The 12,500-nt window shown below is 47.8% G+C and overlaps 1 protein-coding gene across 1 annotated transcript in view; it reads right to left on the reverse strand.

The window, feature by feature from the left end:
• The window catches only part of LOC142904601 (uncharacterized), a 3,529-nt gene extending 1,574 nt beyond the window's left edge, over positions 1 to 1,955 (reverse strand). The window contains exons 1-5 of the mRNA XM_076050798.1: positions 1,626 to 1,955; positions 1,382 to 1,501; positions 1,139 to 1,197; positions 796 to 908; positions 1 to 720 (exon numbers count right to left, since the gene is read on the reverse strand). The exon at positions 1 to 720 is cut by the window's left edge and continues 485 nt beyond it. Of these exons, the coding sequence (XP_075906913.1) occupies positions 1 to 720; positions 796 to 908; positions 1,139 to 1,197; positions 1,382 to 1,501; positions 1,626 to 1,752 (1,139 nt within the window). The 5' untranslated portion in view covers positions 1,753 to 1,955. The remainder of the gene's footprint in view (positions 721 to 795; positions 909 to 1,138; positions 1,198 to 1,381; positions 1,502 to 1,625) is intronic.
• Between the last annotated feature and the right edge of the window lie 10,545 nt (positions 1,956 to 12,500).

Consider the following 12,500-nt stretch of genomic DNA (forward strand, 5'->3'; position numbering starts at 1 on the left):
GCTTCCTTGGTGGAAGATTCCAGGTCTGGGACGATAGCTTTGGACTGTATGGCAGTGAAGGTGGTTTTGGAGCAGGGGGCGACCTTGTGGTGGGCGCTGGGTCCCAACCTGAAGGTGCTCCTGCTGGTGGTCTTCAGTCTGGGGCAAAGCTGCTGGATCCCGCTGGGCCTCGACCCGGAGCAGGAGGGGCGGAGCCTGGAGGTGGAGGTCTGGACCACACTGCTGCTGCTGCTGCTGCTGATCAGTGTGGTCTTAGTCTTAGTGTTGGACTGGGGCTTAACACCCAGCTGCTCCTGCAAGGGATTCTGGGTCATGGCGATCACATCGGGGTCATTGAGGAGGCCGTCGTCTTCCCAGTCGTCGTCAAAGTGCTGAGCGACGCTCCTGGTCGACCCTCCGTCCTCGGCCGCCTGCTGAGCTGCTCTGGATCTCTCGCTCGGCTTCGGCTCCGTCCGTCCCGCCGCCGCCATCTTGCCTCTGGCCTCCTGCGTGAAGCCCTGACTGAGCTGCCCGCTGAACCTCTGAGTGGAGCAGTCGAACAGCGCTTGCAGCTCCGCCTCCACGCCGTCCGACCAGGTGGAGCCCTTGCAGTCCTCCGTCTTGCTGGACGACGGCGTCCCACCCTGATGTTGTGTCTGCTGCTGCTCCGTCTCTCTGTCCTGCTGCATGTTCTCGTCAAACTGACGGGCCAGTTTCAGCAGGTCCTCCACGCTGCTGTGCCTGCACGCAGTTCAACAAGGCTGTTAAAGACGGAGTTAAAACTAGAGAGCGTTAATGAGATGAACGTGTGACGACCTGGAGTACTTTCTCCGAGCTCTGGGCTTCGGAACGTCTGGCGTGGCGGAGACGGCGTTGTCCCCGATCCACCGCAGCAGAGGAGAGTCGCTGCTCTGCTGCTGCTTCCCCTCCTGCACAGACACAAGGCAGACGGTAGGAAACTTCAAGAGCATCGATCAGTGTTTTTGTGGCCCTCAATAGGTTTTCCGGAGACAGGAAGTGACATCAAAGATAGTATAGGAAAAAAGCAACAGGAATACACATACAAATACCCCTGTAAACACTGAATACCCAACTCCCCATTTCATCACTTAAACTTGAATGAAACTCTGCAAATGAAAAAAACAAAACAAAGCGAGACCTTGGGAGCGATACGATTGACGATATCGGATATTTCCACCACTCTGTTGTTCCGAGGACCTGGGGGGGAGAGAGAGAGACACACACACACCTGCTACACCACAAACACTTACAGTATATTATAATCACTGTAATCACACACTACTCTATGAATCTCGATGTGAAAATCACTGAAGGATGCTGTTGTTCATTCAAAGGGTGGCAACGAATGTAATAGAGTTGATCAAACGTGACTACTCGCCACCTGCGTTGGGTGACGTGCAGTCCCACACGATGTCTTGTGAAGGCTCCACATCTCCGGGAGAATCTCCGTGAACCAGGCCGAGTCTGGCGCTGCCGTGTCGGCCCTGAGGACTCTGGAAACCTGCAGCACACAGCAGAGCGCAGAGTCACTACTAGTAAACTGACAATCGGTTTTGAACGCCTGCCGGTGGGTTCCCCTGCTGACGTGTGCAGACCTGCAGATTTTTCAACCCCCCCTCCATCACCTTTAATCGAGGATGTTTCCGTGGCAGCCATCTGCTGTTCCGTCGCCCTGTTGAAAGTTTTTCCGTCACAAAGTTTGGAGACTCCTCTCCACAGCTCACTAAACTTGCCAGCAGCGGACTCCGACATGGTCGCCCACAACAAAACTTCCGGCCATAAATCCGCGATAAATGTTTCCTTCCACAAGCATCCGTTTATTCCGTTTGTTATTAAATCCTGCTCGCCTTTATTTCCCCCCCCCAGCGAACTTTTTTGTGTTGTTTTGTCCAGTAGCTGCTCAGCTCATGCGAGCCGCCATGTTGTTTGGTTTTCTTTCTCCAACGTCATCAAACTACGGGTGCCGGCCGGGCGCGATGGCGGACTTCGATTCCAAGACTTCGCCGGAAAGGTAGGAACAGCATGCATGCTAACACCCTGTTTGTTGGCCGTGTTGCAACTCGGTGTCCAAACGCCATAGAATGTTCGTGTTTGGGATATTTTGTTAAAATATAGTAAAAAAAAAAAAAAAAAAAGAAAGAAAAGAAAAGAAAAAGAAAAAGTGAATAACACTTTTAGTTTGAGCCATACAACGTGTAGTGATGTCAGGTGATGAGGTCCAACGTTTACGCTAGATTAAACATTATCACTGTATATAATGGAGCAGAAACAGATCATTCAAAGGCGTAGTTATGATTCAAGACAATTCATCCTGTTATGGTTCGAATCCGGAGTTCTCACAGTGTGTTGCAGATGATAACAGTTAAAAGCACCCGCATCTAATGACATCTTTAACCTGCAATGTAGAGTCTGAAATGGCACAACTAGCAACTTTGCGACCTAACTAATTTTCTTCAGGAAAAAAATAAAAATCTAATCAGGCATTGTTTAGGTTTGATTCACTGGTGTGCACTTCCGCCGAATGTTAAATAATTAACAACAGAACATTGTTTAGTTTGTTTGTGTCAAATACATACAAGCAAATTAAACCATCTAAATGGGAAAAGACGAATGACTGAGTCACACGTGACCTTTTTTTTCTTTTTTTCTTTTTTACATTCTTTTTCTTTCTGATGCTGATCATTTTATTTAATATTATTCTGTTTTGTATGGGAAAAAGTGTTTGCCATATAAATGTACTGGTGTTTTTGACATTTTTTTTTTAGAGCATATCTTTAGCATTAGCTATAAAGTTTTTGAAAACATGCTTTCATGAAAATACCTAAACAACATAAACGCTCATAATCTGTAAAGCAATGTCACAATCAAAGCACTAGATGGTGCTTGATACCTACTTGGTTTTTGGGCTCAAATGTATTTATGTGTGCGTGTGCGCGTGTGTTTCTCTCTCTTTCGTGTGTGTGTGTGTGTGTGTGTGTGTGTGAAATGTTTTAACAGGACGCTGTTTTTGAAAATTCAGAATAAGACGCCAACACACGCATCCACAAGCTGGAGTGAATTACTGTTTGCTTGATTATACTTGATTCCACTTTGATTGTTTTCATTTGGGAGTGTTTTATCGGTGTAGAAAATTGTGAAGGACAATCAAGTGTTTCTTTGATTGAGCTCCAGAAACTTGCATAAACAGGCCGACAGCATGCAGCCCGAGCTGCAACTTTCCTTTTTGAAGCGTCATCCTCCTTCTCCTGATAGATGTGGAAATATTAAACACTAACAATAAATACATGGGAGTGAAGCAGAATTTTCCAAACATGTCATATTAGTCTCATGTAGTGGATGAAAAGCCTTCTTCTCTTCCCGCCCCTGTTGGTATCACAGTGGTTTTGTGCTCGATGTTTAAAGGAAATAATCTTTGACAGATGTTGAGTAAGTTATCATCATGGAGAGCAAGAAAAGTGAATCGACAGTGGTGTGTGAATGATTTGTTTTTATTTAATCTAATGAGACTTGACAAGAGTCACTGGAAAATTTTGAAGATGTAAAATGTTATTTTTATTTATTTGTTTTGAAAACAACAACATAAGCAAAAATTCTACTACCATTAGTAGTAGTAATAATAATAATAATGATAAATCAATAACAAAATAAATTGGACATCTGGTACTAAAAATGAGGATTTATTTTGCTTCCTGGTTAAAATATTCCGATTTTTTGTTTGAAATTTTAAGCATCATCCCTTTGATTTTTCTCTCTGAAATGTAAAAAAAAAATGTAGGTGGATTGGTGTAACAATATTTTTGCTGACCGTCATTTTATTTTTAAGAATTCTACAAGCGGTTCATTCAATTCCCCCCCCCCCCCGTCTCACAGGGAAACACGTTGTGCGACTCAGTAGCTGGTGTGGGCCTGCAGGCCACCGTCATGTTGCCGTAGCCGCTGTCCATGTTAAACAGGTTAAGTGGAAATGCCAGAGTGGATCTAACAGCGATTTCATCAACATTTAGACGCGTTTCATGGCTCCCTTTAATGTGCGCGGCTAATCTTGGGGGGGTTTCCCCGAGTTGTGTCATATCACGCCGCCACGCAAATCCGTGCCCGTAGGGGAGGAGGGGTGGTGTGTGTGTGTGTGTGTGTGTGTGTGTGTGTGTGTGTGTGTGTGTGTGTGTGTGTGTGTGTGTGTGTGTGTGTGTGTGTGTGTGGGGAGGGGGGAGGGGGGCACTCGTTTGAAAGTCAGTGTAGCCCCCCTCTGTCACACTGAGATGCTGACATTTCTCTCCAAGTGATGGACCTCAGAGGAAAGGCCACGCAAGTGTCGCTTCCAATCTGAATATGAGGCATCATCCCACCCCTGTGTGTGTGTGTGTGTGTGTGTGTGTGTGTGTGTGTGTGTGTGTGTGTGTGTGTGTGTGTGTGTGTGTGTGTGTGTGCACGCGCGCGGCTCCATGAGCCAAGTTGCCTCCCCTGAAGAAGAACAAAAAGCAGCTCCAGCCAGCGGCGTCATAGGAAGCAGAGCAGAGACTCTCAGCGAGCCCGCCGCTTCTCCCACAGGTCCTAAACTCCTCCTCCCTCCTCCCATCCGCTGGTTCCGCCTGGGTTGTTTAGAGCCAATTAAACAGCTCATTGTGGGGATTTCTGAGGGCCGCTATTATAGTAAAAAGTAAAGAGCTAATGGCTAATTGCCCAAGCAGCTGCTAGTGTTTATGAAGGAGGAGGGACGACTGCCAGGGGATCAGCCAGAGCAGTGAGGGCTGGCTGGCTGGCTGACTGACTGGTTGACTGGCTGGATGGTGGACTGACTGGCTGGATGGTACGCTGACTGGCTGACTGACTGGCTGGCTGCCTGGCTGAATGACTGACTGGTTGACTGACTGACTGTTTGACTGGCTGGATGACTGGTTGGTTAACTGACTGACTGGCTGACTTGTTGCACTCTGACTGACTGTTTGACTGGCTGACTGTCTGACTGGCCTCCAGCAGAGAGGAGCTCCAGCTCGCCGTCTGCCTGCTTAAACACTGATCAGGCTGCTTCAGGGCCTCTGCTGCTGCTGCAGCTCCTCCAAGGAGGCCTGGCTTGTTTTCTTCCCCTGTTTGAATGAGCAGAATGTGCCATAGTGTTGATATCACTCCCCCCCTACACACACACACACACACACACACACTCCCCACCGCCCCCCTCCCTCCAGTGTCTGATGGAAGACAGTCAGCATGTGGCAGAGCAGTCTGGGGTGGAAGAGGTCCAGGCTGCCGGGTGTCGGTGCCAGTTCTCCCAGTTCTCCCAGTGCCACCGGTGGCTCTCACCAGCTTCACAGTGTTTGCCAACCACAAGCAGCGTGTGAAGCGATGCCTCGTTCCGCAGTGTCACACCAGCGGAGCCCGAGGTGCTTTGGCTTCCTCCTGAAGGAATTCCTCCATCCCGTGTTTTTCTATTTTTTTTCAAAAACAACACACTGAATCGCAGCCTTGTTTTGCTTCGAGGACTCACGTTTAACAAAACCTCCTGGTCTCTGAACGTCTCCGTCCTCTCAGTGAACTCTACCCTTCTGTGGCCTTTGCCTGCTACACTTTGAGGAAAGTGTGTCGGATCTTCTGGAAGTCGTTCTTCCAGAAGTGACGAGAGTCGATGGCAAAATAAGCCGTTTGACTCGGCAGAGAAGATTTGTCACATTTTTGGTGGGTGCAACCCAGATACGTAGCTCCGCTACTAACCCCACAAATGCATGTTCCTTACAAATGTGGCAACCATTTCAAAGGGGAATGAACAGGCTTTCCAACGATATAAGAATTATTTCCAAGAAGCATTGTTACAACAAAGAAATAATCTACCAAACACAAATTTCTTCACTTTATTTTAATATCAGAATATATGGGACCTTTCATTTTTTTTTCATTTTTTGTAGTTAATAGGACATCAGATTACTATATTTGCTCACCTGTTCCAACCCTCCCCCAACACCCCCCCCCCCCCCCCCGACCTCACCCAAAAAAGCCATATTGCTCTAAATATCCTTTAATATTTGCCACTCACTTTTAGGAAAAGTCAAACCTCATCATCAGGAGTCTAATGAGGAAGACATCCAAACTCTTCCTGAGTGACGGCTCGTCTCTGGAGGAAACCACGCACGCATGACAGAGGCCGGCTCGCTAACACAGACACAGGAGGAAGGAAGTTGCTTTATTTAATTTGAAACAAAGTGCCAAAAGTAAAAAGACAAATCAGCTCCTCCTCCTCCTCCTTTTTATTATCAAGCTAACCTCCAAAACTTCACGCCTGTAATGGAATAACATAATTTTAGTCGATCCAATTAACCTCTGTCTCGACCCCCTCAGGCTTTCACTTAACATAGATTCAGCTGAGGTTATCTCTGCTGCTGCTCCGCTGCAGATCAGACGCCGAGGCCCCTCCGTCAACCATGTGTGGCACCTCAAGCTGCAGCTCGTGGCACCGCAAACAGCGCGGAGAGGAGGAGCTGAGGATGCAGCAGTAGTGAGGAGAAGAGAAGACTGCAGCAGCGGCAGCGGCAGCAGCGGCTTTGACTGCTCATTTATTCTGTTTATAATAGCAAAGCTGAAGATAAATGTCCCGCAGAGTGCACATGTGCTAAAATATTCATCAATCTGAGGCCCCTAATTTGCCGAGGAGTAAAAACCAATAAATTCACATATGTGAGCGAGCGAGGCAGCCGCAGCAGCTATATATTTATATATATTTCTATGAATATGCAGGAGCGAGGGTGGACATTAATCTGCCACGTCTACCTGCTTCTGAGGCTGTTCTGGTAGCTTCTGACTCCACTGGGCCTCAGTGCAAGTGAACGGAAGTGAACAAGGCACTTCTGAAGGTTCGTTTTTACATTTAACAGACCCGAAGTTAACGCGTTTGATTAGAAACTGCTCTTTTTTCCTCCTTCAACACCCAACCGACCATTTCGATATGGCAAATTTTCATCTTTCACTTCATTTTTGCTTCTTTGTGTGGAATTTTTCATGAGTTTAAGTGTTGGTTTTGGAAAATTAATTTCCCCTCCTTTCGTTCACGCTAATTTCCATGTCTATTTCCCACAACATTCTTTGTCCTCCTCCCACTCCTCCTTCACCTCCTGCCCCTACCCCACCTTCTTCTCCCCTCCTCCTTCTTTTACCCCTCCTCCTTTTCCGCCTCCTCCATCACCTCCACCTCCTCCTCCTCCTCCTCCTCCTCCTCTCAGCGTAGTTCTCCCTCTGCTCAGGTGTGCCATGGAGGAGGAGCCCTGCAGGTGTTGGCCCTGCAGAGCTCCTCTCTCCCGGGGTACGGATGACAGGAAGTCAGCCAGATGGCACCGAGCAGGTCTTCGGCACGTGACCTCCTCTCTGGAGAGGCGGGGTGGGTGGTGGGGTGCAGGGGAGGAGGGCGGGGGGGGAGACGTGAAGTGGTACATCAGCTCCTCGCGCTCCGTCAGCGGCGCTGAGGCTGTGATCCACTGCAAGTCGATAATATTTGCCTGCACATTCATTTGAGCTGTTACTCTTCGTCTCGCACGACGGCGTGAACATTTTCAGCGCAGGGCCAGTTTTTGAAATGCGCTTCGATCTGCTGTCTGAATCTCACAGCGCAGACCAGAACTTGTTTTTACTGGGAAATCCAGCTTCAAAAAGCGACAAACCAAAAAAAACAACCTAAACAAACACATTTGAAAACTAAAAATGATAAGTGTTTTGAAAGCAATACTTTATATACACCTTAAATAAATAGTGCATTCAAGTGTTCCCCTTGATAAAAAAAAAAAATAAAATCACACAAAAATTGATTGAATTGAATTAAAATATGTAATATAAATATAATATAAATAAATAAATAAATAAAACTTGTTTTTTATGTATTTTCTATTTTACAAATTGCAATCGTATGGTCAGGGTCGTATAATTTAATGCATATTTTATATGTTACATCAGCATCTGATCTCTCAGCCTGCTGGGAAATTTAGGAAACAAAATATACAGACACACAAAACATCAAAAGAAAAGTGGAAACTGCTGCTGCTGCTGCTGCTGCTGCTGCTGCTGCTGCGGTTACTGCTGTTGCTGCTGCAGCTCCTCCAAACTCAATCCTGTGACTGCTGGCCGGCGTGGTGACCTGGAAAAAAAAAAATCTAAATATTGTGTCCAACTGGAAGTCACATCAGAGGCTCCAGCGGCTCCAATTCAGTATTGACACCCTGTGTGTGTGTGTGTGTGTGTGTGTGTGTGTGTGTGTGTGTGTGTGTGTGTGTGTGCGCGCAGGGTGGGGAGGTGTCAATAAATTGACAAATTTGCCAATTTGCCACCACTTATTATTAGCGCAATTATTAACAGGACTGCAGATTTGATCATCACATTGCGCTAAAAACTTCCATTTCATGCACAACTTCCCTCGTCTTCCCCGAACCATCACTGCCCACCCCCCACCAGCTCCATACACACACACACACACACACACACACACACACACACACACACACACACACACACACAGGGCTGCCTTTGATCTAAATGTGGCCCCAGCAGAAGCATCGTACACTCATTTTCATACGGAGGCTTTGAACACGCTGATGTGTGGCCGCCGCCGCCGCCACACTCACTTTCATCCTCGGACCACTTCTTCTTCCCCGGGAAGCTTCCAGCATCTGGCCGACATCCCTCAGCGGAGGCTCCGCCCACTCCCAGTATCTCCTCCTCCCAGAGTCCCTCCCTCACTTTCACTCCCTCACTTATCTGGGAATCAGTGAAAGTTCGCCAACATTTTGGTCATTTAGGTTTCCTGCCTCAATACCCCAGGCTGTCGACCCAAAAGAAAATCAATAAAAAGTAAAATAAGAGGTTGGCAAATCGCTTTGGTTGTGTTTATTTTCACTTTGCACACAGTTCACGATGGATGAGCACGAGCACCGTGTGTTTAGTGGAGGATAATGGGAAGACTGCAGGCTGATCATTAGTAACAGGAACAAGTCTGTTGCCCCACGTTGTCGTTGTTGTGAGTGGTTGTCTGCACCTCACGGCTGCTCAGGTTGCAAGGCCCTGGGGAGGGGTTTATAGCTAAAGACGGGCATGGCGGCGTTTTCAAACTTATCCACCCTGAGAAGCGTTTCAGACAATGTGCGGTTTCAGAGAAAACGGCGGCTTGGTGTGAAGGCTTAAAGGCCGGAACCACAAAATATTTGACTGTTTTCGTCTTGGTGTATAAACGGGCCTATGGTTTTAGCAGAGCTGTTGGAAAATGAGTTCCGCCACCGCGGCGACGCCGACGCTCACAACGTCGCAAAGATCGTTTTCTTTTCCCCCCTCCTCTAAACAGACTCCAGAGGCTCTTAAATAGCCGAGTGGCAGGGAAGGTGAAAAATGAGTAGGATAAAGATAAATGAGGGAAACTGATATCTCGTCTCACCCACCTGCAACGTTTCCACATAGCGAAGCACCAGATGACGCCACTTTAAAAAAAAAAAGGGAAGAAGAAAATAAATGTGTCAGCTGGATCGGAAAACTGGACGGGCCCTGTCGGCCCCATCTGACCGCCAGCGGTGCATTGTGGGACATGAGAGATCAGCTTTCTCTCTCTCTCTCTCTTAGGTCTTTGGCTCCTCTGAAACATGAAGCTGCTCATTGTTTGCCAGCGGAGCTTCAGTCTCCTCACTGCTGCCAAAACGTCTGTCAGAAGACGACGACCGCAGCAGAGCCGCTGCATCTCGGCCTCCTTTACAGCAGGAGGAGGATGAAGGAATGAGTAAATGAATGAATGGATGAAGGACTGAATGAAGGAATAGATTAATGAAGGAAAGAATGAATGAAGGAATAGATTAATGAAGGAAAGAATGAATGATGGAAAGAATGGAGTGTTTCGAAAATTATTGGCGCAGAGGGTTTAGCCTGAGCTGTGTGTGTGTGTGTGTGTGTGTGTGTGTGTGTGTGGTAATTGCCAAATCTGGCTATATTTCTATCAGAATAATGGTAAAATTAGCCTATAAATGACAACATTTTATCCAATGTGGAATCACTGCATCTTAATCACGACACAAAACTACACTATTAACATAATAATATACAAATAATTATCTACCTGAGCCTTTGGTTCAGGTGGAGTTTCCTTTTTGTGTATTTAATCTCCTCCATCGCTGCAGGAGGCTCGGCGGAACGAAAACACACGTGCGCTCCTGCAGCAACGCAACGTTTATCTCGTTAGCATTTCCTGAATGTTTACAGCCGTCGTCTTCCGCCACTGTGCAAACACGGCGCCGCACACGGAAAAAAAACCGCCGCCGGCAGCGACGTTGTTTTCATGCTTTTATCTTAAGTACACTCTTCCCCAGATTGTTAGAATCTAAGAAAGTGGCAATTACCATAAATTATCAACTCCGTCGCTGCGGCGGCTGCCGTGTTTGAGGTAATTATATCACTCCCAAGTTGACTGGGTAATCACTTCACAGCAGCGGGAAAGAGAGGGAGTGATTGAAAAAGATGCTTTTAATGTGAAGGAGGACGTTGTGAGTGAAAAAAACACAAAAGGAGGATCAGTACTGCTCACCACTGACCCCTCATGGCAGTGAGGGGAAACAAAGGGTTTTCCGTCAGTCTCGGAGTTTGAACCACCGGTCAGCTGACACAACCAGCTGGCAACTACAGCAAACTACCACCCCGTGAAAGGACCCAAGAAGAGAAACAGCCAAAAGAACAGCAACAACAGGAAGCAGTTGGGAGCCTAGCTAGTGCTAACCAGGCTAGCATGGATGCAACTAGATCACCTTCCACCTCCCCCCCTCTCTGCACATTCTTTCTATGGGCTCTTTACCACATGGATACATGCAATAAATCCAAAGGATTTCTGCCACGCTCCATCTGCTGTGCCGGTCTATATTAAATTTAGCCTATTAGATTTATAAGGACCGTCGTTTTTTCCAGACGTGAAAAAAAGTGAATAAGATGGAAGCGGCAGATTAAGCTGTTTTCCATCTGACGTGCGCTTGAAAGTCTTTCGCTGAACATCAGAGCCACAGACAACAGTTGGTCTCACCTTTTACTGTGTATGTCCTGCTTTCATTAATCCGCCTAAAAAAAGGTTGTTCTCCCCCCCCGATTACTGTGCCTCACAGACCCTGAAGAGGCTTTGGTGTCTCTTTTCAACAATGAACTCATAGAACTCTGAACCTGAGGTGACCTGGGGTCGGGGGGGAATTACCGGGAACTGCTGGAGATGCATGGCGCACTTTCTTTCTGCTGCTCAGACTTGGTCTTCAGCCCTCGGCTGGTTGGAGCTCTGGGAGATATTGTGATTTTTCCCCTCCTGCTGTTGCCTGGTTTGATCCCATCGTGCTGTTGGTTGATTTAGAGCAGCGGCTGCCGACCTAAACAAGCCGCTAACTACTAGTAGTTGGACAGCAGCACTTCAGAGGACCTGATACCACCATTCCATCCATCCATCCATCCATCCATCCATCCATCCATCCACCCATCCACCCATGCATCCATCCATCCTCTTTCCTCCCTCTCTGCTGTCCCCAAACACACCAGATGAGAAGCGGTATATAAAGGGGGGTGGGGGAGGGAGGGGGTAGGGAGGCGGGGGCGACTTGACTCTGCTGAATAATTGAAGAGGTTTTTACAAGTTTAACAGCTCGCCGTCTGACCCCCCATAAAGGCCCAGCATGGGCTCCCATATCAGACGCACACGCACACCATGTTGCACGGCCGGGGTCAGCGGGGCCAAAGGCTGGGGCCGCGTTTTGATTGGCTGCAGCCAGCGGCGTTCGCCGACTGTCGCCGACGACAACGGCAACACAAAAGACAAACAAGACAAAAAAAAAACCTCCACGGCCTTCAGCTGTGGTAGGCGGGTGTGTGTGTGTGTGTGTGTGTGTGTGTGTTTTCCCTGAGCTGAAATCAGTAGCGAGCCCTCCTGGGGGCGCCAGGGAGCCCCCCACCCCCTCTTACCTGATGCTAATTTCCCAACTCTCTTTCAAAGCTTGTAAACTTTATCTAATTATGCGCCCGTCGGCGCCCCCAACCCCCGCCCCCCCCCGCCCCCCCCGCCCAGATTTTTGGCAGGTTGCGTTGTTAATTTATGAAAAACAAATGTGAGATATGCAGATGTCTTTTGTTCCAAGCAGCTGTTTGGTGGCGCTGCCAGGTTTCAATCAGGCGTCTCTGGGGACGCCCTCGCCCTGCGATGTGCGGCCAAGGCCCCCTGTTTGATGTTGGGGGTGGGAGGTGGGGAGGGTGGGGTTCCTCAGCGAAGACGTTCGCCAGCGGCAGCGACTGTACAGCGAACGCGAAGGCTTCACTGCTGTTGTTGTTGAGGGGAGCTGAGATTAATCTGATTAATCTGTGAGCTTCTTTCTGGATGAATGCATCGACTTTTAGGCTCTCTTCTCTCTGAGGCTCTTGAGTGGCTGGAGAGGATCGAAGGACACATTTCAATTTCTTCGTTCATCTTCAAATTCAAATGTCATTTTCTTGACCTTTTATTTACATTTTTTTCAAACTTCCATATCAAGCAA

The sequence above is a fragment of the Nelusetta ayraudi genome, unplaced genomic scaffold (assembly GCF_046127955.1).
Source record: "Nelusetta ayraudi isolate G7.1 ecotype Tasmania unplaced genomic scaffold, CSIRO-AGI_Nayr_v1 ptg000130l, whole genome shotgun sequence".
Taxonomy (NCBI): domain Eukaryota; kingdom Metazoa; phylum Chordata; class Actinopteri; order Tetraodontiformes; family Monacanthidae; genus Nelusetta; species Nelusetta ayraudi.